Source organism: Pleurotus ostreatus, assembly GCF_014466165.1.
Source record: "Pleurotus ostreatus strain PC9 chromosome Unknown scaffold_2, whole genome shotgun sequence".
In the NCBI taxonomy this organism is placed as follows: Eukaryota; Fungi; Basidiomycota; class Agaricomycetes; order Agaricales; family Pleurotaceae; genus Pleurotus; species Pleurotus ostreatus.
Genome location: NW_023503157.1, coordinates 406,753 through 430,081, shown reverse-complemented (window position 1 = coordinate 430,081; position 23,329 = coordinate 406,753). Strand labels below are relative to the sequence as shown.

General features: G+C 50.6%; 11 protein-coding genes across 11 annotated transcripts; 5 read left to right on the top strand and 6 right to left on the bottom strand.

Moving 5' to 3' along the window:
• Positions 1 to 1,734: 1,734 nt before the first annotated feature.
• PC9H_002919 (uncharacterized protein) lies at positions 1,735 to 2,835 on the bottom strand (the record flags this gene model as incomplete). The annotated part of the gene is made up of 6 exons (XM_036772519.1): positions 1,735 to 1,794; positions 1,845 to 1,876; positions 1,936 to 2,011; positions 2,063 to 2,226; positions 2,274 to 2,572; positions 2,630 to 2,835. The coding sequence occupies 6 exons, from the start codon at positions 2,833 to 2,835 to the stop codon at positions 1,735 to 1,737; spliced, it is 837 nt and encodes a 278-aa protein (XP_036633992.1).
• Positions 2,836 to 5,005: 2,170 nt separating this feature from the next.
• Positions 5,006 to 5,479, top strand: PC9H_002918 (uncharacterized protein; the record flags this gene model as incomplete). The annotated part of the gene is made up of 3 exons (XM_036772518.1): positions 5,006 to 5,033; positions 5,086 to 5,140; positions 5,194 to 5,479. 3 exons carry the CDS (start codon positions 5,006 to 5,008, stop codon positions 5,477 to 5,479), a joined length of 369 nt encoding a protein of 122 aa, XP_036633991.1.
• A 188-nt stretch (positions 5,480 to 5,667) lies between these two features.
• Positions 5,668 to 6,599, bottom strand: PC9H_002917 (uncharacterized protein; the record flags this gene model as incomplete). Its single annotated transcript, XM_036772517.1, has 5 exons — positions 5,668 to 5,769; positions 6,084 to 6,266; positions 6,325 to 6,378; positions 6,444 to 6,503; positions 6,567 to 6,599. 5 exons carry the CDS (start codon positions 6,597 to 6,599, stop codon positions 5,668 to 5,670), a joined length of 432 nt encoding a protein of 143 aa, XP_036633990.1.
• Positions 6,600 to 7,813: 1,214 nt separating this feature from the next.
• PC9H_002916 (uncharacterized protein) lies at positions 7,814 to 8,604 on the bottom strand (the record flags this gene model as incomplete). Its single annotated transcript, XM_036772516.1, has 6 exons — positions 7,814 to 7,835; positions 7,890 to 7,964; positions 8,018 to 8,255; positions 8,303 to 8,316; positions 8,369 to 8,397; positions 8,452 to 8,604. 6 exons carry the CDS (start codon positions 8,602 to 8,604, stop codon positions 7,814 to 7,816), a joined length of 531 nt encoding a protein of 176 aa, XP_036633989.1.
• A 661-nt stretch (positions 8,605 to 9,265) lies between these two features.
• On the bottom strand, positions 9,266 to 13,790 carry PC9H_002915 (uncharacterized protein; the record flags this gene model as incomplete). Its single annotated transcript, XM_036772515.1, has 24 exons — positions 9,266 to 9,356; positions 9,413 to 9,493; positions 9,543 to 9,693; positions 9,748 to 9,869; positions 9,924 to 10,134; positions 10,191 to 10,235; positions 10,292 to 10,406; positions 10,477 to 10,538; positions 10,595 to 10,697; positions 10,752 to 10,987; positions 11,038 to 11,377; positions 11,436 to 11,542; positions 11,594 to 11,686; positions 11,737 to 12,056; positions 12,110 to 12,160; positions 12,210 to 12,297; positions 12,358 to 12,573; positions 12,626 to 12,798; positions 12,856 to 12,940; positions 12,991 to 13,091; positions 13,145 to 13,193; positions 13,246 to 13,428; positions 13,500 to 13,561; positions 13,624 to 13,790. 24 exons carry the CDS (start codon positions 13,788 to 13,790, stop codon positions 9,266 to 9,268), a joined length of 3,252 nt encoding a protein of 1,083 aa, XP_036633988.1.
• A 1,199-nt stretch (positions 13,791 to 14,989) lies between these two features.
• PC9H_002914 (uncharacterized protein) lies at positions 14,990 to 15,709 on the top strand (the record flags this gene model as incomplete). Its single annotated transcript, XM_036772514.1, has 4 exons — positions 14,990 to 15,016; positions 15,067 to 15,199; positions 15,255 to 15,352; positions 15,404 to 15,709. 4 exons carry the CDS (start codon positions 14,990 to 14,992, stop codon positions 15,707 to 15,709), a joined length of 564 nt encoding a protein of 187 aa, XP_036633987.1.
• A 584-nt stretch (positions 15,710 to 16,293) lies between these two features.
• On the bottom strand, positions 16,294 to 16,763 carry COX6 (Cytochrome c oxidase subunit 6; the record flags this gene model as incomplete). Its single annotated transcript, XM_036772513.1, has 2 exons — positions 16,294 to 16,331; positions 16,388 to 16,763. The coding sequence occupies 2 exons, from the start codon at positions 16,761 to 16,763 to the stop codon at positions 16,294 to 16,296; spliced, it is 414 nt and encodes a 137-aa protein (XP_036633986.1).
• Positions 16,764 to 17,363: 600 nt separating this feature from the next.
• Positions 17,364 to 18,062, top strand: PC9H_002912 (uncharacterized protein; the record flags this gene model as incomplete). The annotated part of the gene is made up of 4 exons (XM_036772512.1): positions 17,364 to 17,593; positions 17,649 to 17,749; positions 17,808 to 17,909; positions 17,962 to 18,062. 4 exons carry the CDS (start codon positions 17,364 to 17,366, stop codon positions 18,060 to 18,062), a joined length of 534 nt encoding a protein of 177 aa, XP_036633985.1.
• A 216-nt stretch (positions 18,063 to 18,278) lies between these two features.
• Positions 18,279 to 18,794, bottom strand: PC9H_002911 (uncharacterized protein; the record flags this gene model as incomplete). The annotated part of the gene is made up of 1 exon (XM_036772511.1): positions 18,279 to 18,794. One exon carries the CDS (start codon positions 18,792 to 18,794, stop codon positions 18,279 to 18,281), a length of 516 nt encoding a protein of 171 aa, XP_036633984.1.
• Positions 18,795 to 20,311: 1,517 nt separating this feature from the next.
• On the top strand, positions 20,312 to 20,827 carry PC9H_002910 (uncharacterized protein; the record flags this gene model as incomplete). The annotated part of the gene is made up of 1 exon (XM_036772510.1): positions 20,312 to 20,827. One exon carries the CDS (start codon positions 20,312 to 20,314, stop codon positions 20,825 to 20,827), a length of 516 nt encoding a protein of 171 aa, XP_036633983.1.
• A 487-nt stretch (positions 20,828 to 21,314) lies between these two features.
• Positions 21,315 to 23,191, top strand: PC9H_002909 (uncharacterized protein; the record flags this gene model as incomplete). Its single annotated transcript, XM_036772509.1, has 2 exons — positions 21,315 to 22,532; positions 22,583 to 23,191. The coding sequence occupies 2 exons, from the start codon at positions 21,315 to 21,317 to the stop codon at positions 23,189 to 23,191; spliced, it is 1,827 nt and encodes a 608-aa protein (XP_036633982.1).
• Positions 23,192 to 23,329: the final 138 nt, after the last annotated feature.

Genomic DNA, 23,329 nt, shown 5'->3' with positions numbered 1-23,329 from the left:
CGGCTGTTCGAACTATTCGTGAACCAGACTACGCGATTCAATGTCCACCATTTGATCTGGACACTTCGTGCGGAGTCAGCGACTGATACGATCAAGGGCTCATAGAACGTACTGGAAGCGGACAAGGGCAACTGGCGTCCACGCCTCCGAACGGGACACACCTGCGGGAACCCATATATCGAGAATGGTCGGCATCCACATGTGCAAGCACGATATCTCAGCCGAAAAGGGATAAAAGCTGGACACCTTCCTGGGTGTCTTGAAGCTCGACTATGGAATTTGGAACTTTGAAGACCGTGCCGTGTTGGGTGTACGTTTCTAGAGTATTGTTTTAGCCATCCAGAAAATGGGCGATATTTGCCTTGTTGAGACAGGTTGCGGCGTGGCAAACTTCATGTGAAGCCACCAGCGTCACCCCTGTTCTGTCCCCCTTTTGGTGAAAGCAAAACAACCGGACCACTTCGTTTCTCTCTCCCCTAATGTATTGGAGGTTCTCTCGATGCATGGGAAGACTCTGCCATAAGATACTAATACTATCATCGAAGAGGGAATTCAAACCTAATAATGTTCTATACTCAGTACTCATGTGCAAGGACAGGGGAAAAGTCAAAACCAATCGTCACTTCCTTGGAGATGGAAGAGTCTGGACGAAAACAAGCGGTTCGAGACACAGTCATCCTGATATGATGTTTGAGTACTTACCTTCGTTCCTATCATCTCTTTAGCATGGATTGATGCTTCAAAAGCTGACTGAAAGTTGTCAGAAATGTGGCAGACAAGGGCAAAGCGGCGCACATTAAATTTGACAGCGAAAATTGTAGGATCCAAGCACTTGAGTACTGACAATCCTACAATTGGATGGTCGTCAATTCTGAACTGCAAGCAGGAGTTGAGTAAAGAGCGCAGAAATAGGAAACATCGGAAATCAAACGCCTGACATCTTGGGGTACAAGAGCCGCAAATTCAACACAGTCATTTGTCTCGATACCCGTCTGTTTAAACTTGGAGCGAACAAGGTCTTCCTTGTAGGACGCCTCGACGTCGAAGATGGCGTTCCCTCCGTTATTATAGACAGTGACCCCGAAAGTGACACGATCACATGTATTGACTGGCACTCTTGTTGATAGTAATAATAGGATATGGCAACTATGTTGTCCCTCTCTAGCCTTGCAAACCCATCCCTGGATGGACTGATGGCTCGAACACCTGGAGAGCAGTTGCCCACAACCTCTCTTCAGCTGACCCTGCTGACCTGAGCATCCACGAGGATGTTTCGCAAGTGTACAAGTCTCACAGCGCAACCCCCCTTCGCTCAAAGGGAGTTTACTCAATGGTTAGCACGAAGGTTCTCACCTCGCTCCCTGGGTGAGGAACTGCTTTACGGCTATCATATGTCGTTTGTTGTGCTGGTGTGGAAGCGACCGCAGTCAATCCAGTGTCTGGTTCTGCGGACCCAGAATGAGTCAAGTCTCCCGCGTGCACGAAAGGGAATGAACGAACAAGCATATCGTTGGCGCAAAGAGGATTTGTTAGTAGAAACTTGTCGCCGGAGTATCGCGTCGAGCCCATCAGTCGAAAACATTGTGTACAACGAAGCAGGCACAGCACAGCAGGTGACGATCGACTCGCAGCAAAACTATATCAGACACCTGCATTGCTACACGACGTACACAGTTACAGAGACTCAAAGACTCGAATGTGCCGACTACCAGTGGAATACACTTTGTGTCTTAATTAGAAGACGGGGAAAAAATCGAAAGGAATCGTTACTTCCTTGGAGATAGAACCTAGGACCTGGAAGAAGGTAAGTTTCTTGAGACAATGTCACAGCGCAGAATACCTACATTTCCACCATCCCTAACTGAGGCCTCGAACGCTGTTTCGAAAGCCCGACATTGATTCATTGACCAGAAATATAACGGTAAAAATCCTTACTGATGTTGACTGGGAAAATCGTGGGGTCCAGACATTTGAACACTGAGAGGCCCTTGACGGGGTAGTTGATGGATATCTGTGGTAGGAGTGAGCATATGAAAGGCACGCGCAAATCAAAGTGACTCACAGCTCGGGGTTCAACGACGCCAAACACAAGACCATCGGATGTTTCCTCGCCTATCTGTTTGCACTTGGAGCGAACGAAGTCTTCTTTGAAGGAGGCCTCAAAGTCAAATACATTATTCCCCCCTTGGTTGAACATCGGCATCGTGTTGGCATAGTCAATATTATCTATCTAGTATGAGTGGCTGCAGTTATTAGATGGGAATAACACGTACAAGACCAGTCGTCACCCGATTGTATACCACTGTCATTTGCAGGGAACTGCCTCACAGGCATGATCGAGGATGGTACCTTCACTGTCTTCAAGTACGCCGGAAGTATAAGAGGTCTCCCCATCAAACAAGTCCCCTCGTGGGCCATGATGATATAGATTTCACCGCCGTTTTGCTTGAAGTTCGGGTCATCAGGTCTCGCTCTGGTGACATATTTGTACACATCAGTACGCCAAGTAAGCGTTTCCAAAATTCGGGAGCCGTCCTGGATTTGGTAATTATCAAAGACATTGATGGTTTGTCTGTACAAGAACGGTAAGTAAGCCTGCCTGATAGTGGGATATTGCTTGATTACTTACTTATGGAAGAACGAAGTCGTAATAGGTGGTGCGAGGTGGTTTGCATAAATCTTTGCTGCCCGGGAAGACGGGGCTTCGCGGCCTTCCTCTCGTTCGTCATAGTGGTGGTAATGGTGGTGGTGGTGCACCGTGTGTACGGCATGCGTAGTGGTGGTAAGCGCAGCGCAAACATGTTCAAGCTTGCAAGTGCAACTGGAGGCAGGCATCTTCTGGATCGAGGGAGCTATTTGGTTACTGGTATGAGTTGAGTTGTTGGATGGTAGTGGGGGTACGTCGACCGTATTTATATGTCGAGATATGGTCCTGCATAGAGCGAACGGGCCCATGACAAATGCAAGCCTTGTCACTCCGGGGTTGCAATTGTTCCGTCAGACAATGGAGGCCTTGTTCGCGTCCTCTGAGACGTTGTCACTCTTGACGTCGTTCGTGTTCTTCAACCGAACACTACTCCCAATCGGCGGAGAGAAAGCACAACGGCCGTGCATTGGCACAACGTCTCCGCAAATGACCAGAACCTAATGTTATATAAGTCCAAAGCTGCATCGGTAAAAGGCAAGCGAGAGACAAACCTTGACAGCTTGTAACGCGAAATAGCACCGGCTCAGGGTGACTGCATAGGATATCCAATCAGGTGTGTGGTGAAGAACAACTCCAATTAGGTTGGCGACAGCTGCTTGGGCTGGTATGGAGCGAAATTGTGGTATCCCTGAGTTTCTGCTTGAAGAGAATCATTTCCGCCAATGTTTATCAGCCCATGATAAACGTGTGTGAATGACGGGGAGTTTTAGACTGATTGAAGCATGTTGAACGATGGTAGTGAACGTCGCTGAATGGCTTGGATTATTTGATGAAAGCGAGGAGTGTCTTGTTCGCCTTGAGCTTAGATATACTAATGGTAGCGGGTACATAAACCCCATGACCTCTTGGCTTCTTCGGGGAAGTTCCTCGTCCCATGGGTCAAGGACACCCCTCATGAGTCCGATAACGCGGGTTGTGTACCATCGGAAGGGAGATGGGCGCTTGGCTGCCACTTACTTCCACGATCCGTGCAATCGCCGCGCTTGGACTACGCGTCAATGCAGCATCGGTTGGGAACGGAGTATTGATAGAGCGCATGTCCTCACGGCATCTTCCCTAAAAGCTGGAATACCGAGTGTCAGAAGCTTCGTTCTGATGTTGACGAAACCAACATCATGCACGGCATTTCACCTTCGTGATTGCAATACCCCTAAGGGATGAGAATCCTCTTGAAAGGCTAGGCAGACGATCCAGGGGGCGTACCAAATCCATATGTTAGCATCATTCTGCGAAGCCGGGGTCTAGGACCGGTGTCTAACGGAAGGAGGGTGGCGTAGAACAGACGATGTGGCAGAGAATCGGAAGCACAGATGGGTCGCATTAGGAGCGTCGTTACAGGCAAGCAATTGGACAAGGTATGTTGCAATATCGTTCACGATAGTTCGGTAAGTTTGGCGAATGGTTGGATTCTCATTCCCGCAGACTCTACCGGGTCGATACATACAGTCTGCGTGACGTTGACGGAGCGATCATTTTGAACGCAAGTCTCAGATAGGATGGAATGGCGCATCGGGACGAAGATATGATGGAACAGAAAAGAAGACTCGCTTTGGCGGTACGAGCGCCGTCTCATCAAGATCGCGCGCTGTCGCTCCGAAGTCTCCGCCATCTATGTGTTGGCATCTTCGTCAGCAAAAGGACACGACGAGGAAGTAGAAAGAAGTACCACGATATATTTCCCCGTTTACGTTGGATCGAATGATGATCTCTAGACGGCACTTATCTGACTCGTCCCGTTAAACAGAGATTACTTAGTAAACCAACTGCGGTGCGTGGGACGAGGCGGACGTCCTTGGTATCGGGACGGACAGGCAGGCTGGTCGACCGTGGAGAGGGTTTCTTGTGTACTACAAGTTGTCCACGGGTGTGGCGCCTGCTGGCGAGTAAGTGCCTCCCAAATACTTCCAACATTATAGAGTCAGGGGAATGCCATAGTTAGTCATGAGAGCCTCTCACTCATCACCACAAGGGGATTCTCCCCAATAGAGACCCTACCTGTCTCATAGATCAGCACAATAAACAAGGAGGCAGGTCAAATACCGTACGTACCACCCCAAGTTAAGACGTGGTTATGTCGCAGTGGGTCTTGAAGGTCCAGTGAGCACTAAACATGAATCCTTCCGATCTCCTAGGATGGCGATGCCCGCTGGTAGGTTCCTATGCCAGTAGGAGACACCCTCATCTCATCTTGCACTGCTAAGTAGCAACTTGTTCGAGAGTTAGGAAGGGGCATCACTCACGTGATATTTCAGGTATATATTGTGTGGAACCAACCATCGGACTGTGGAGACGTCTTTTATGATTCACCCGAACCATCCCCCCGCAGGTAAGCTGGATACGCCCTTCCAAAGGAGTGGCCACTCTTAGAAGCGCCATAGTGAAAGTCGGCGGGCGGCGTCTGTCAATATCCAAGCCAAAGCCGCATGTCCTGACGTGAGCCGTACACCAGTCCTCCGCTAGAAGCTTTGATGCTGACTATGCTATAGAGAGCAAACAATACATGAGTCCACAGTCGATGCACAGAAGGTAGATGAACCTGAAGTAATCGACTACCCCAGACCAACCGTGCCTGGGGAAGAGCGGCCCCACCCACCTCCGCATCATGACGAGCCCAAGAAAGAGAAGCATAGTCCCTACGACGCAAGGCTGAAGGAACTTGCGCACGCCAAAGCAGAGGCAACGATGCCTACGAGGGGTATCAAGAGCAACGGCAAGGCGTATGGCGCCAACGGGAGGATTGCCCAGCCAGCGGGGAAGAGCCTTGAAGTTTGAAATCCTTGGCCTCAACGCCAAAAGTGTATCAGTATTTGTACCATACGACCGACCAATGTAAAATAGGGATGGTTTTGTAGGGAAGTCAAAGTGTTCAAACGAGCGAGAGCCTTCAACTGCATATTCATAGCGTCATAGGTTTTGGGAAGGACATACATGCAAAATCTGGTATGTTATAATACACCTAATTAGAAGAAAGTTTTCGCCTTCTTGCCCCGAACCTTCTTTGGTGGCGAGGGCTTGGGCTCCTTTTGTGCGGCAACGAGAGTAGATACACGGGCGAGGGCGGCCTAAAGAAGTCGCAACGGTGTTAGTAATTACTCAAGGGTACAATCAAGTAAAATGATGATAAAGCGGTAATTGTCGAATGTCATCGCCATAGTGTCGGTAGACCGCGGGGAGCATCGAACGGGTTCCGATAGCGACATGGTGAGATATCCCAGCAGAGTTTGATCGACTCCGCTTAGGCTCGTTTCATATTGCAAACATGTCCACGCCCAGCCTTCATACGCCATAAGACGGTCCAGTGGGTTCTAACGAGATTGCGTTCCGAGATACAACAAGAAAAAAAGAAAGACGATTCAACAAGGTATCTGGCACTCACAGCGCGGAGATCAGGGCGATATCCACGCTTCGCGTACTGGGAGGCGACGCCGAGGGCACGACGGCCGCCCGATCTTGGTCGGATGTTAGAAGTGGTGTAGCCGGTCGCAACCTGGGTCGGCGAGGCCTTGACTTTGCGAGTGGTAATTGTAACGCCAGAGGGTGAATCAGCCACGGCAATTGTCTACCGAGAATAACTAATATTCATTTCAAGTCTGGGAGGTAGGATGTGCCGAACGGACCTTGGAGTTAGCTAGTCCGGAGTACTTGTGCGAGTGCAAGTTGCGGAGGTTGCCCTAAAAAGTGTTGGCTGTGTCATTAGCTTTGTGCCCCGCCAACGCGGAGGGAAGAACGCACGTACAGGCTCCTTGGAGAAGACGGGTCCCTCAGGAACTCGCTTCACCAAGAAAGAGTTGTAGTTCTATTCGAAGTTGAGCAAAGGGTATTAGCTGAGTAAAAGTTTGCAGGGAGATGGTAAGCTGACACGGATGAGGAGCCACTGAAGGTCGGTAGACATGTTTGAGAGACTTGACGGTGTTGAGGTCGTTGTGTGAAGCGACCCAGAGTGCTCTCCCAAATGGGATGAGTTGTGGCTGATTAGAACTGTACAGTCGATGCATCACGTGCTTGCTACAATAAGCCGTTCGACTCCAGATTGTGACTTTACTTCTTGGTTTCGGTCAAGCCGAATTCGCGTTGATGGTGGCAGAGCAAAGCAAGTTTACTCCACTCGAGGGGACAGTCTTACTGGTATTCACCATCGATATGATAGGCAATGACCCCAGAGCACGAACTATGGAAACAGATGGAATCAGTAGCAATTTGAGTTTCATATATTGTAGCCAGTCACTATGATATTTCCTCCGATAGGTCGGTGCCGTCAGCTCAACAATCCGGCCTGTTATCTCATCCATCAAAGGTGAGTGTGTCTCAAGGTCGCTATCTGACTAGCATCGACGGCGGGTTTTTACCGGTTAAGAGAAATGCTACGGCCTTCTGCTGTCCACTGCTTCTAGCAAACCCGCAATGTAAGCCCCCTACAAAGCAATAAAACATTGAAGGGAAGGATATAGCGAGCGCTACGCTCGCGAATCCACCATCCTCTCGAGGTATAGGTAGCCAATGGGCACCACTTAGGTTGCCAAGGAGTATCTTGGAAGTGTGTAAGGGCACCTCACGAGCCCGCAGAACATCCTTTATCCCCAGTCCCCCGAGTATCATCGTCAGCACCTCCAACGGAAGAGATACCAGGGAGGTCTCGTCTCATAATTTAAGTTTTAGAACTACAGCGTCAAGTCAGCATTCCTATCCAATCTCTTCGGTCCCACTTTACTCACAAAGCGCAGAAGTACTAGTAACATAACTGTTTCGTACCCACGAGACAACTTTACGTGACAAACTAAGAGAGCGGTGCATCCAGTAGAGTTGGATATTCCGGATGAGACAAATTCGGGCTACAAGTTTCACAACGGCACCGACGATGAAATGGTTGTTGAAGTGCACCGCGAGTTCTTGCCACTAGGAACTTGAAAGAATGGTTGACTCTTTTTAGGCGCCGAGGGCCCAAGCATACACGCAGCCATCTTGCCAGTAGCATATTTTGATCGCGAGAACTAACTCGCGTCTCAACTATATACACAACACTACCAGTTTCACATGGGCAAGAGATGACGAAGCCAAAGCCGCTGCGTGTTACCCTGACAGAACCAAAATCCAAGTGGTCACGAACCCTCAACTCAAGGCAAGGTTATACCTAGTCAGCAAGAATAAGCGACTCAGCGAAAACCATGCGTTGGCTTGAACATACGTAGTTGGAACGTGGCTCTGCTTCAACCCAGTAATAGGAATTGGAATACCGCCGAAACCAAAGATCGTGAGCGCGCTAAGGATACACCGATAAATTGATGTTGCGCCAAGGGTTGCTGGATTACTCACTGAACATTGACGTCGGTGTTCAATAGATCTAGGAAGCCCAGAGGAATGATATCGAGAGAAGCAATAGCGCCTTGCGTCAAAAGGACGTTTGGTATTTCCCCGGTGTTAACGGTAGAGAACGGCGGGAGAACAAGACCCTTCTCAAAGGTGTGTTGGAAAGCCGCGAACTCCGTGCCATTGATACCAGCAGACGTATTGATTGTGTTGATGGTAAGCTCCACAGGTAAGGTGTTTGAAACTAAACGGTCATCAGTAGTGTCAACCAAGCCAACCAGAATGACTGACTCTCGACGGCTGTACTATAATAACAGAGTCAGCGTCATTTAACGATGGTACTGTTGGGATACGTACGTGACTAAATTAGTTGTAAGGCTCTCGAGCTATTTGGGAAATTGGTCAGGGAAAAGATGGCGGATCATGAGAAAGGACCATACGGTAATCGTCACGTTGATGCTTTTGACGAGTTGGATTTTGAGAGCGTTGATGATGTCGCCAACGGATATTTTGGCGGCGTCAGGAGCGGGCGCTGCGCTGACAAAAGCCAGGGAAAGAAGCCAGAGAAGCCCAACGTATAGAGCTTTGGACATCATCGTAAATATCCTGTCTTCTTGGGAGAAGGTATGGACGGAGGAGTGGTAGATTGAAGAGCTCTGGGAAGGGCTCGACGACGAAGCAGGGAGGAACGACCTGGCTTTTATTCATTTCGAGTTAAGCATACCCTTCTAGCTACCCGCCGATGCGACATTGATGTGAATCACGATGAAGCGAACGAACTTCCACGCGTGAGTAGGTCAAGTGATACGAAGCGCAGGGGCCTAGCACATGTGCGCCAGGATTATCCGCTAGATGATTGGATCACAACGGTGAAGCTGTATAGTGGGAAGAAACACCTAAGTCATTTGCCCGACGGCCACACATTGCATGAGAGACGACTCGCCAGGGGGACCAATTGTCGAGCCACATTAGGAAGAGTGCCGACGGAGTCAAATACGGATCCTTCGTATATTTCCATGGTGCACCTTGATCTACCGGAATGATCGTTGTGCACTTCCAGCAGGACTTTGAAATGGAAGATCAATCACAATTGAACCACGCAATGATCATCTCGCGCAATCACTATGTATAACAAGGAAGCTCGAAGAAAGCGATCGGATGCCTGATGTGGGAAATCACCAAGAAATGGAGAATGTGAGGCAGCAACGCTGAGATACAAGCAAGTCGGGAACGTATTATTCTCCTTCAGTCAATTTACCACGCAATGCGAGCTAGAAAGCCACGGGGGTACTGCCTATTCACCCACTTTCGGCTTTCATCAATGAATAGGACCCCAACACCATATCTGTATATTAGCGATTGGTGACAAGCAACAATGGGAAAACGAAGGGGAAGACGTACGCCATTGGAAGGAAGAAATATTCGGCCCTGATACCACGGGTCAGGAAAATCTTCTGGAACCAGGGCACATATGAGAAGAAGCTGTGCGATGGTTAGAAATTGCTGTCGACGATATGAGCACTACGCTCACCAAGCAAGGCCAAGGGCTGCCAACATAGCAGGAAATATAAAATAGTTCCTCGTCTTTGGCCCCCCGAGTGGGTTCTGTTGGAAAAGGGAGAGACGTCGGGTCCGAGTGGCAAGGAGATTAAACCACTGCATCAGGACAAGGTTGAAGAAATCTGACGTCCAGGATATGAGCGATCAGTTTCGCCTTAGGCTTAGAGATGGCTCACATATTGACTGAGCCCTGTTAGTCAACTCGAGTATGAGGTCTGGGTCCCCGTCGTAGTTTCCATACTTGAGCCACAAGGCAGAGAATGGGACACCGTTCTTCTGGAATCCAAAGTAGAATGCGCTGTATGATATCAAAGTCGATCATAAATGAGTGAATGGAGAGGGCGCAACGTACGCGATCATGGCGGTCAAGCTCTCGAATATCCCAATGAAGTAGGCGTGAAAAATGAGTTTCCAATCAGCGAGGCGATCCTTCTGGCGATCCCGAGGGTTTCTTGTGAGTAGGTCCGCTTCGGGTTTCTCGTAGACCAAAGATAAGGCGGGAAGGACATCGGTGGCCACACAAACGAGAATCATCTGGATGCTGCTCAAAGCCTGAGGTAGGCCTACAATGGCGTGTACGTTAGCGAGCCGGCACATGAACAAAGGTGGTTATGGATACCGAAAATGACGCTGAGGAGCACAGGCATAAGTTCGGAGAAGCTACCTGTAGAGTTTGTGGGTATATGGAAAAAAATAATCAAAGCTGAAAGGAGGTCCTACCGGCCGGGAGAAGGTACAAGATAGATTTGCGCAGGTTTTCGAAGCACAGACGTCCATATTCGATACCAGTGATTATTGCGGAGAAGTTGGATAAGAGGATCAAATCAGCGGCTCCCTGAGGAGGCGAGGGAACAAGGGTTTGCAAACAGTAATGGAGAAGATGTACGATACATTTCCATGGCTACTTCTGAAGCACCTGCAACCGCAACGCCGACGTCGGCCTGTTTGAGGGCTGGCGCATCATTGACTACGATTGATGTCAGTGTGCCGCCTACCATGCTAATCCATCTGCGAAAAACATACCTCCATCTCCGGTCACAGCTACAGTACAGCCTTGCTTTTGGAAGGCGCGAACAATTTGCAACTTCTGTTGAGGTGTTGTCCTGGCAAAGACCAGCTCGTCAAACTGCGACCTATGTTAGTTATAAACCGAGATACTATTACGTAGTAGAGTACTGACCTGAAGAGCTAATTCCCATTGCTGGTCGTTCATCATCATCATGTCCGATCCACTTAACACTAAACTAGTGAACCCGGCGTCATTCGTTGGGGCGGTAATAGTGCTCCGAGACCCATCCTTCTCCAACGTCGACTCGCCATTCGCATAAAGGTCTTGGATTCCCTTGGTATCATCGGCGCGGGTAGTGATAATACCGACCTGCCTGGCTATTGCTATTGCAGTCAAAGGGAAATCACCTTGGGAACATATGTTAGTGATAGGCAGGCAAGGGGAGGAGGAGACTCGCCAGTGACCATAGCGAAGCGAATTCCAGCACGACGGCTCAGACGCACTGTTTCGGCTGTATCAGGGCGAGGCGGATCAACAAGAGCGAGGAGGCCAACAATGACGAGGTCGTTGTTGAGAGTCATCAGATACTCTTCCGCCTGACTAGTATCTGCGAGCATGTTGTCGTCAATATGGTTGGAGGAAACAACTTTCTGCGCCAACAGTAACACCCGTTTCCCGCTTCCCGCTAACTCGTTGCGTGCAGCTAATAGGACGGCCAACGTTTCAGGATAGAGTTCCTTTGTGCTACCCTCTGCATCTAGGTACTTAGAGCATCGACGGGATAAAATGTCAGGCGCCTGTAATGTAGCGTCAATTTAACAGCGCGATTATGAAGCAAGGCAACAAAAGACGTACCCCTTTTACAAGAAGAAGGTGGTCGGATGCCTGATATTGGTCCGCTGGGACGGCTGAAAGGTTACTAGTACTGCGAAGTCTGAACAACTTGATGGCAAATTTGTTCTCTAAACGAAATATCGATACCAGATTTAAAGCGAGCGCATCGACAAACTTACTTGAATTGAATGCCACCTTCGCTACTTCTTTCCACCTATCCCTCACTTCGTCGACGGGCGATAGATCATCTGCGAACTTTAGAAGCCCAGCATCTACAACGCGAGGTCAGAGGGAGTAACAGTTTGAAGATGAGGTCGATTACCTGTGGCATCTCCGTTAACCTTCCTGTCTTCCGGCGGGACCTTCCCTTCGACATAACCAGCGTCGAAGACTGCATCATTACACAAAGCAGCTATTGTACCCATCGTGTCGAGGGCATGCATATCTGGTTTCTCCTGACGTATAATATTGTATACGTCCACTGCGGAATACTTCCCACTGACTGTGACAGCATCGGAGACAGACATCTTGTTCTGTGTCAAAGTACCCGTCTTGTCGGAAGCGATAACGTTGACGGCACCGAGACTTTCCACTGTCGACAGAGACTTGCAAAGAATATTGGCTTTCCGCATAGCTCGGGCGCTGCGTATAACAACATTAGGACGAGCGACACCAGGGCGCGAGTGATCGCTTACATCACGGTCAAGGACAGCGTCACACATATGGGCAAATCCTCTGATACGGTTCTGAGAACTTGTAGGCGGATATTAATAGGGATGCTTGCCTGGGATAAACGCAACGACGACCGACACACATTCAATCAAGAGAACAGGTACCGGAATGAAGTCGGGGTGGTCACGACGCAGCCAGGCTGCCCAAAGAACTAGGGAACAAGGTGACGGTCAACCTGCAGAGTGTCGCTCAACTTGCTGCGTGCACTCACTGACGATGAAGACTGCCACTGTGAGAGCCATGCCGGATATGATGAGGACGAAACGATAGATTTCCACCTCGAGCGAGGTTCTGACGGCGCGTTCCGAAGCAGCTTGCTTTGCGATCCTTCCGAAGACGGTGAGATCGCCGAGCCCTACACAGACACCCTTGCCACTTCCGCTGACGCACAACGTGCCCTGCAGTGCCATATTACGGGTCTCCATAACTGTCTCGAGTGTAAGCGATCAAAGCAACGTCAATGTAGACGAATAGCTCACAATTTGGGTCGGTGGCCTCTACGGACGCGGGTATTGCGTTGCTTTCACCGGTGAGTGCCGAGCGATCGAACTTCAAGTCAGAAGAAGTCTCTATAAGTCTAAGGTCCGCCGGGACTTTGTTACCCAGCGCAATGTGAACGATATCACCAAATACAAGCTCTGCCGCAAGGATTCTGGAGGTAGAGCGTCAGTGAAAATCGGCCACAACGTCGGCAAAAGGGTGCACTTACTTGAAGGGCTGGCCGTCACGAGTAACCAAGACATCGCTAGGAAGCATCCCTGTTATCGAGGTCATGACGCGGCTCGTGGACCATCCTTAACATTCCATGAGTTTCAAACAGAGCGATTCGGAGAAGGATGAATACCTTGCCAGGCATTAAAAGCCGCTTGTATGGCGATAACGATCAGGAGCACCACGGCCAATGCTAAGTTGGCCGCCGAAGGAAGTGGATCACCCAATGGACGCCTATATATGCAGTTGAGCCAGTCGGAGGAACAAATTCCCATCAACAAACGCACCAGGAAATAAAGCAAATGATGCTCGCAACGAACAGAAGAGAACCAAAACCTAAAGGGCGTTGCTTGGGGCACCAGCTGGGAGGACTGATGAGAAGCCATACCTCCAAATATATAACCGAGTATCATCTTGATATAATTACGAGGTGGGGGGCTGATGACATTCCGACCATTGCTTGCGAGCCGCCGCGCAGCCATTGTTACATCAAGGCCAACTTTATCGGAGACTCCGCAACGGATGCAGAGCTCTTCTTTGGAAAGGGTATGCCATTCCAGCTCAGAGATATCTAGAGGCGAGGCAAGGAGTGTATCAGTTAAGTAAATATATTGAATATCTCGCATAGGGCAACGGTCTCACCGGTGATATCCTTCTTGCTTGGGATATCATGTTTGCCTTCTTGAGTGTTCGTGACATGAATACTGCGGCGAAGAGGGTGAGAGTAAGATGGATCGTTCGCAGATTAGGAGAACGGTAGACGAACCTCAAAGTTCTGAACTCGCCAGGAAGCTTGACCCTGGGAGCGACCTTCGCATGTCCATGAGCTAAGTTCGCCGGCTGCCTTGAAGCATCGTGCTCAGTAACGCCCCTAGCCTCGACATGAATGCGAGTGATCACAGAAGCCTTCTCGATGTCGAGTTCTTCGTTCATATCAGGAGCTGTAACTGGACGCCAGGGAGAACACGCAGCTCTGTTTTGTAGGTCTGCCACCCAAAGACAAGGTTTGATTGAGGGAATTTTGCTAGGAGCCCGTATGTTCCTCGATTTTATTTCAATCGTCGGCGCAGCCATCATTCCGAACAAACAACTGGCAAAATTCCCTCTTTGATTATCGCCCATTCCTACGTTCAGTTGGAGTTGAGGGTCCCGCCCATCGGTGGAAAGATAAGACCTGTCTGCACATTTCGACAGTTCTCCCCTGACGGAGACATGAGATATGTCGACAGCGTTATTTACGAGCATTCGACCTCATGGTCGACGGATCAACACTCGCAAGATTTACGAGATGATATCTGTCAAAAAGCAAGAGCAGGGGTTAAGGCAGCTATAGAGGGGCGCCTGAAGCACGTACAACCTGGAGGCGTTCGATCGCGGTAAAACCGGCGAGCCAAAGGCTGAGTGGAAAGGTATAGCCTCTGTAAAGTCCTCGACAAGCACCTCTTCAATCTGATGTAAAACCTCAAGCAACCGCAAACAGCCAAGAAACCATCTGTTAAACAGAACAACGGCGAGAGCTTTTGAGGCTTGGCTCTTTTCTTCTGACACCGTTCCTCAGAGTAGCGTCGCCTCATCAGACGACTGTCATCTTTTACTTCATTTACGTTTCACTAATGAATGAGATGAGCAATGCACCAAGGCTGAACGCACTTATCATTACCTTTTCAAACATAACCGCGTCCCTAGGCATTCAAGTGTTGAGCGGAGGCTGGGTGAGCAAGTCGCATCGTCCCCTAGACCAGAGGGGAGTCCCTGCCAGCGCGATATTACACCCCAGCGTGTGCCGCCACACTTCGGTATCCTAGTAGAGCAAAGCAAAAAGCTTTGCGATCTTGGAAGTTATGAGCTAAAGACCTTGTCAATGGGCACAGCGTCAGGCATTGGTGTCAGTCATTGAAGCGTCGCTATCATTCCAAACGACTTCTTTCCGGTGTTTTCGAAGGTATCCCAATTTACTGGAACGACATAGTCGATGAAGGTGGTTTAGGCGCCCAATCTATGTGTGCTTCTTTGGGCAGCTGCACAGCCACCCAGGGGCAACAGGGCCCAGCCTGGCTCGCTGGAGCTCAAGACTCTCAAGGTCGCTTGTAAACAACTGCCACAACCTACCACACTACCTTCTTCTATCTACCATGGGTCGTTGGACGCAATACGACGAGGTGAGCTCCTTACCCTTTCGTTGCGAGCCTCGTTGCTCAGAGCCACTCAGGACGAGTACCGCCTGCCCGCGGGTATGAAACGGGTGGGCTATGACGCCGATACTGGTCGCTATCAGTACCGAAACGCAGGGGGACAACTATACGAGGGTCCCGAAGGCTCACAATTTGGAGAGCTGACCAGAGGTGCGTCGTTAGCCACTACATGATGCTGTATTGGGCTGATGGATGTGACGAGCAGTTGGCAGCGCCCCAATTACTACCTCAAATGAGGACGATGATGACCTAGAAGCTCTACCTGCTAGAGCGGATGGCTACCAACCTCTAGCTACTGACGGAGTGAGCCCGCGTTCTCCACGCTTTTTGATTACATGTGCTGACACTCCACAGATAACTCGACACAGATACAACATTGAATCACCCTATCGGATACTCTTCCCTTTCTTCCTAGGAATCGGCGTGATCCTCCTGCTGGTTTGGAGGCTCGTGCTGTCACCTGGGCTCTCACCGCCCAAGCCTCTCTGCCCGGAAGACACTCAATCATACCTGGTCCAGCCAGGGGACAATTGCTGGGAGATCGCACACTCGCACGGGTGCCCTTGGGCTGAATTTCAGAAGCTGAATTCAAACGTCAACTGCGATCGACTTACTCCAGGTGCGGTCGTATGTCTTCCAGGCGCTGATAGTTTAACTTGATTTTCATCTCATTTACGATTCATATTGGGCATTTCGCCTCGCTTGCTATATGATCATCCTATTTATTTGCGCACTGTATTTCGTCTTGTGCATCGTATTTTTCCACTCCTGCGACATGGGGCTGGCTCTGCTGCTTTCGTTGGAGGGAAGGTCCTATAAAATGATCGAGAATGAACGGAGACTGTAGCTGTCTCTGACACACTACAAATCATGGCTGCGCCTGATGTCGCCTGCAGATAGGATGCTAAGAGTCAAATTGCCCGTTGCAGTTGCTGCGACGAAGCCGAGAACTGTCACATGAAGCCGGGTGAGGGCTGGAATTGCGTCGATGCATGACAAAAAGGTCGAGCCCAAGGGTGAGAGTATGGAAGATCTTTGCTCAGGCCTTCATGTTGGAAGTCTATATGTATGTGATTTATTTCGGTGCGGATTTAGAATACACCAGCAGTACGCGAATCGCCCGGAAGCCCTCCTCCGAAAGCCGTGCGACGAGGCAACTGTATCTCTATGCGTCTGGGTACAATTAAGTACTGCCGTCAAGATCTAATGATAGAAACATACCACCACAGAACGAGGTCAAATTTTCACGATGAACTATAGAGTTCCTCCTTCAAGTTGACACCTGGCATAAGGACTGAGTGGCTGCTCCCGAGCCTACGAGGAATCACGGAAACTCACCGAGTTCTTCCCGCACTGGCTTAAGTTCGTCCAAGTAGGCTTGATACTGCTGGGCATTCTCCACTTTCTCCTTGACACCCTCGAATATCCGGACAGCAGTAGCGTAGTCGTCTACGCGACGAGCAGCGCGCAGGGCGGCCTCAATGACGGAAGGGGAAGGGACGAGATCATGGGCAAAGCAGTTGTTGAGCCCTCGCTGAACCTCGAAGAGGTCTTCCGCATTTTGGAAAAAACTGACATAGCGATCCGAGAACGCCTCGAAGGATTCTTGGGCGTGAGCATGGGCCAGCCGTGTAAAGGCGGGTGCGACCCGGGCTTTGGTGAAGGCAGGGCGAGCAGCGGCTCTGAGGGCGGTGGCAACGATTTGAGGGCGCATGGTGGATGTGGTTGAAGGAGAGCGGAGAGGATGCTCGGGATAAGCCGGATATATGCTCTTGGACCCTGGCTAAGCGCGGCCATCACCACATCCCTCCTCACTCATGGCCTAGAGTCCAAAGGACAATTCGAGGCTGATTCAACTCGCACAAACGTTAATTCAAAGAACGGATCACAGTCCCGCTATGCCTATAATCTTGTCTCGTGGTCGTTGCAGGGCGCGACCAGCTCAGAACTTACTAGCGGCGTGCTTCCTGTGCGTTTAGTGTCGAGCGACTCCCTAATTACCTTGCGTGAGCTACCGGCTCAGTTGCATTCAGACCAGCACATTGCTTGGCGTGCCGGAGGCGCGCTCACTGCGACGCACATCGATCGAAAATAACTTTGAATTCGAAATCGTTGGGAGACCCTGAGAAGGGCCTTCCACGACCACATCACGATATATAATTCGTCGACTACTGTGTTACCAGCCTGGCAGCCACTCTCAAGAATACTGGCTGACACTCCGTGGACTGGATAATGCGATAGGGGACGGCTTGCATCTATCGACGGAAGGATGGCGGACATCTGTGGAACCCCTTTTCGATATCTTTGCCCGCATATGCATATCTCGTCGTGCTTGGCACCCCCTGCGTTCGCTATGCACATACGATTCGCCCTGACTCTCGCGATGATACCAATTCTGTCGGCGATGCCTTCAAGGCACCCGTTTCTCGACACGACACCTACACCGACTGTTCCAAAATTCTCCACGGTTCATCCAGACAATAACTATTCAAAATGTCTCGACGTGCGCGGAGGTGTGCAAGAGAACGGCACGCTTGTTCAGTTGTACGTCTTCGTTGATGACAGTCGATATGTGGTTTTGGCTAACGGAACCCCGTAGACACGATTGCAACGGTAGCAAGGCGCAGAAATGGGTGGTCAGCCCGGGCGGCACGATGATACGATTGCGCGACACCGATTTTTGCTTGGACGTAGGAGACGGTAAGTCGTCATGTATAAAGCTACTATCATCCATGGGTTCACTCTGTGCTATTGCTAGAGCTCTTTGATGCTGATGTACGCCTCCGGATGTGTTCGGAAGGTCAAATTAGTCAAGCTTGGTACTACAGCCCCAGCGAACAGCTCGTCAGCCTCAGTAAAGGTTTGAAATCACCAGTTATTCCGTTCTGTAAGCAAGCTGACGTTTGAGGTAGGTCGCTGTGTCGAGTATTCAAACAGCTATACCAGTGGCAGTCCAGTCCGATTAATGGACTGCTTAGATGATTACCTGTACCAAGTTTGGGTCGCAGCCTGAGTATCACAATATACCTCATCTTCTTTCACTCCGTGAAATTTCGCTCATGCGTTGAAAACACTCATTCAATTTGTCACATAGCTATTCAAAACATGTCTTATCGCCCATTTCTGAACTCTTTGATCGCGTCTGCACTGCTTTGTGGCGATTGCAAGGACCTTGGTAAACCTTTTCATCAGCGATCACGTACTATCCACGGTGGTTTTGAAACTCACTTTAGTAGGTCTCGTAGCTGGCCAACTTGGCAAAGTCCTTCTTAGTGTAGGACTCGACGATTGCTTCAGCCTCGCCGAGAGGGACCTTGATGCTCCTCGCGACGCCGCTGTCGTCGTGGTAGGTGAACCCGGAGGGCCCGCAGGTTGAGTTGTCCGCACGGGAGGCGATGACGTCGCGTCTGCCACCCTGGGGCGAGTGGAACCAGTTCATGTGCGTGGCACGGGCTCCTCCACCGTTCCAGCATCTGGTGCCGGGCCCGAAGACAGAGAACAGGAAGCTCCCGCAGGTGTTTCCGGTGTATCCCTGGCCTTGGGTACCCGCTGGAAGGTCGGCGAACTGCACGGAGAAGCCAAACCCAGTGGGGAGGGAGCAGCACACTCCTCCGTTGTCGTTGCAGAAGAAGCTGGGACCGCTACAGGCGACAGTAGAAGAGTACCCATCGTAGCGCAATGCGTCTGCGAGAGGGGCGAGGGCGGTAACAGCGAGGAGAGCAAGAGGTTTGATGTTGAAGTACATTGTTGTCGTTTGGTGGTTTAGCTGACTTGTGAACTCGACTAGGTCTCGTTGCTGCTCTTTCACTCAACATTCTTGCAAGGCTTTATAGGATTTGAAGCATACCGTTTTAGGTGCACGGAGAACTCTGCAGGACTCACATGGCACGACGACTCATCCTCGCAGAAAATCATATCCCTTCAATCATCTGGCACCTAGATGGGGCAGCACTCATCTGGGCTTTGCGCGCTCTGCGCGCTCTGCCTTGAATGTCCCACCACCCAGACGTCGCCGAGTCATACAATTCATTCTGCTCTTAGTCTCTTGTACTTAGGCCCGATTATCGTCCAGCCCGCAGGTAGCTCCCCTGCTCAGACCCTCGCTCAACTCTCCGGTCTCGGTGAGCGCCTCAACGCTCTTTGGTACATCGTTCTGTAGTGCCGGGACTCCTCTTTTGCCTCGCTCAGCCTCGTGGCTATTTTTGCCACAAGCATGTATTTACGTTGAAGCGGTGAACGTTCGACTATAAGGTGATATCTCAAAGGAGATGATCACTTTATTCGTTCAGCTGATCTTTGCTAGTGGTTTCCGAAACTTTCGGTATGTAAGTGCTTCGCTTCGTCGGATCAATTGTTTGAAAGCCTTACCTACTTGGTCGTTGTCGAGCGGTACATAGCAATGGGCGTTCGGCAGCATCTGACATGGCCACTCTTCCGACGTTCTAATGAGGCTCGTGCGTTAACGACATTATTCCACTCCAGCCCATTCAAGAGCTCACAAAACCGGCATACTCTACGTTTGACTGACGTAATGCAGAAGACTCTGGGTTGACTTCTCAGATGCAAAGCACGGCACGGATTTTGCAGCCGACGACTATCGGAAGCATGTTTGTCGATCAGGACAATCAATTCCGCATGGATTCTCTCTTGTAGTATCGTGAGAGTTTCTTTCTTCGTTCCAAGGAGATGGGGAACACGTTACGAGTTCGGAGGGGTCGGTCAGCAGAAACAACGCCAACGCGCATGGGTCCGCGTGGTTTGACCTCACTTCGAGTTCTGATCACATGGGGAGAGTTCTACGTTCTGAGACGATACAGACCGCATGACAGTCATACGGGTCCTTCGAGGCTTTTTTTCGCGGTGTTGAATTTAGGTGCTGACCGTGAAGGCTAAGGATAGATACTCCCCGGTACGTCGAATATGAAGGCCATGTCGTAAGTTCGGAGTACGTGGGGAATATAAAATTTGGACCGTAAGAGCGATATCGGCGACGCTCAGTGCTCAGGTGGTGATGCGGGACCTTGTGTTCCTCTGTACTACCCCCTCGAGCACATGGATTACGAACAACAACGGCGTTGATTTGACTGAACGACTCAGATGAGGCAGCGACGACGCGCCACTCTACTCAGCCATCCAGTCCATCTATGTCGGAAATGATGGGCTTCGTATGCATAAAGATCGCTTCAAGGCCAGGAAACAGAGCAACAACCAGACTTAGTTGAGCTCGTAAATTTCAACAGAGCCTAGAGGAAGAAACTAGCAATGCACATGAGTGTTAGCCCTCTCGTTCTCCTCCCCCTTACCATTCTTGCCCCACTCGTAAGCGCAGTGCGCTACGCTGGGTTCGCTTCTACCGTCTCCTGCAGCGGGGCCAACTTCTTCTGCGACGATGGAGGGGCGGTGTGCTGTTCTCTCCCCACTGGATTTGGCTTTTCCGTCGAGTTCGACAACCTCCCAGCGGGTACCCAAGGCCAAGGATACACGGGGGACACCTGCGGGGACTTCCTGTTCTCCGTCTTCGGTCCCGACACGAAGTGCTGGAACGGCGGAGGTGTCCGTGCTACGCACATGAACTGGTTCCATTCGCCCCAGAATACCAGGCGCAACTTTCTCCCCGCCCGTGCGGACAACTCGACATGCGCTCCCTCCGGCTTCACGTACCACGACGAGAGTAGCACGCAGAAGACCATCCAGGTGCCTCTTGGCGAAGCGAACATGGTGGCAGAGTCGTATCACAAGAGGGATTTTGCCAAGCTGGCCAGCTACGCCGTCTACTAGTATGGTAAGAATAAGCTGTTTTTTGAGATGCAATCATTTCTGACGGCGGAAAAATTCGTACCTTTAGTTTTGGATACACACTGTCGCTTGACATTATGCGGGCACGCCGCACATGCGCTCTTGCTGTGTTGTACTATGTAGAATCTGTTGCAAAATATGATGGTCGCGCATCGATTGCAATGTTTTTCACAGGTCCTTCATGAATCAATAAATCTGTGCACTGTCTGATCTATGTAGTGGTTGCCCGAAATTGCAGGTCAACAAGAATGTCACAAGCAGGCTCGGAAGACTAAGGCTCACCTCGGACTTGTCTAATGACAGTGGCTCGTTGAATCTTCGATAATCATGTGACCAGTCGACCGGAGCGGACTGGCGGACATGTGCGGACATTCGCTCAGAATTGCTCATCGACGAAAAGGGATGGCGAATTCAAAAGTTACGCACAAAAGCCATTCGGTAGAACAGATGGATACCCCGCATTCCAGCCATGCAATCCACAACTTCAGCCTACCCGTCGCCGACGAAAGGTGCATCCTTGATTCTGTCTTTTCGGCTGCAACACAAAACTACGCTGATCGTTGGTGGGGGTCTGTTGGCTGCTTCTCGAGCCCTTGCAGCGTTGGAGGCGGACTCCAATGTAGTCATCTTTGCTCGAAAGGACTTCATTTGCGATGAACTTCGCTGGAGGCAACGACAAGGCGAGGTCATTGTCTTTGGATCGGACGATCTACCTTCCTCGAGCTCGCATCATGAAGACGGCGATGCCCAGGCCATCAATGCATACTTGTCGTCGAACCCGGGGACGGTCAGCTTCGTTTGCGTGACTGATACACTGTCTGGTTCCCTTCGACGATCACAAATCTCTGCAGCTCGGATATATCATGCATGCAAAGCGCACAACGTCTTGGTCAATGTCACTGACATGCCAGAGTACTGCGACTTTTCATTTACTTCTACACATCGCTGGGACGATCCGTGCACTGGTACAAAATCTGCTCTCCAGGTCGGGGTGACGACGAATGGACAGGGGTGCAGGCTAGCAGGGCGAATAAAGAGGGAGATTGTGGCGGCGTTACCGAAGGAAGTGGGTGGCGCATTGAAGCGCGTTGGGGAGCTGAGGTTGCTTGCGAAGGAAAAGACGAGAGAAGTGCTCAGTCAGCCCACGCAGGACGAGACTACCTTCTACGAGGAACTTGAGGTAGTCGAAGACAACTGTATCGCCTCCCCGAATCGGCCTGTATCACAACGTAGTCAATCTGAAACACCTTCAGAATACGCCAGACGATGCATGAAATGGGTCGCGCAAGTCAGCGAATATTGGCCGTTCCATCAACTCGCGAATATGACCCTGTTAGACATGGAGGAAATATTGAGTGGTGGTCACTCTCCACCAGCGAGGCCTGTTGACACCGCGCTTCGGTCTATCCACGAATTGACACTGACGAAACCTCCTGGCCGAATACTTCTGGTTGGCTCTGGGCCGGGCCATCCGTCTTTGCTAACACTGGCGACCCATACCGCCCTCACAAAAATGGCCGACATAGTACTGTCAGACAAACTCGTTCCTTCTGCTGTTCTCGACCTCATCCCTTCGTCCGTCACTATTCGCATAGCTCGTAAATTTCCTGGTAACGCCGAAGGTGCACAAATCGAGATGATGGAAGCCGCCGTAGACGCGGCCAAGCAGGGGCTTTGTGTCGTTCGTGTAAGCTCGGCACTTCTTCATCTAAGTTTTCGGCTAAAACCAGAATGAAGCTGAAGCAAGGTGACCCCGCAATCTACGGCCGTTTTGGCGAAGAGGTTCTTTACTTCCGTGCTCATGGCTTCGAACCCTTGGTGATACCTGGCGTTTCATCTGCAATTGCTGCCCCCACCTTTGCGGGCATCCCAGTAACCCAACGCGGAGTAGCAGAGTCCCTCATGGTCTGTACCGGTGTCGGCAGGGCAGGCAAGACCGTTGTGCTACCTGGGTATGAAAGGGGACGAACACTGGTGATCCTCATGGGGGTGGCAAGATTGGCACAGGTGATCCGTACCTTAATGCAGGAGGGAGACAGAGATGGAGCGCCATATCCGCCGCATCTTCCGATCGCCATCATTGAGCGGGCATCGATGTCAGATCAACGCGTTATCACTTCGACCTTGAAAGATATAGTGCAGGCGATGGACAGCATCGGCGAGCAGCGGCCTCCTGCTATGATGGTTGTTGGGTGGGCCGCTCTTGCACTGTGGGGGGACGGCGACATGAGTGTACTGGACGCGAAAGACGGCAACGGCGATGAAGAGCGCATTAGCAACTGGTTAGGCTCTAAGGTGGGATGGAGGGTGAGGGAAGGTCTGGATGACGGTTGGCAATACTTCTGACTTGCAATCGTGTACCATGCCTATAGAGTACTCAATCACTTAATAATCTAAGCGCTTCCTTAGTTGAGCAGCCTGTGCAATACTTGAAGTCGAGGAGTCCATAGAGCCAAATAAGAACAAAGGCGCGACGCGTGTCAC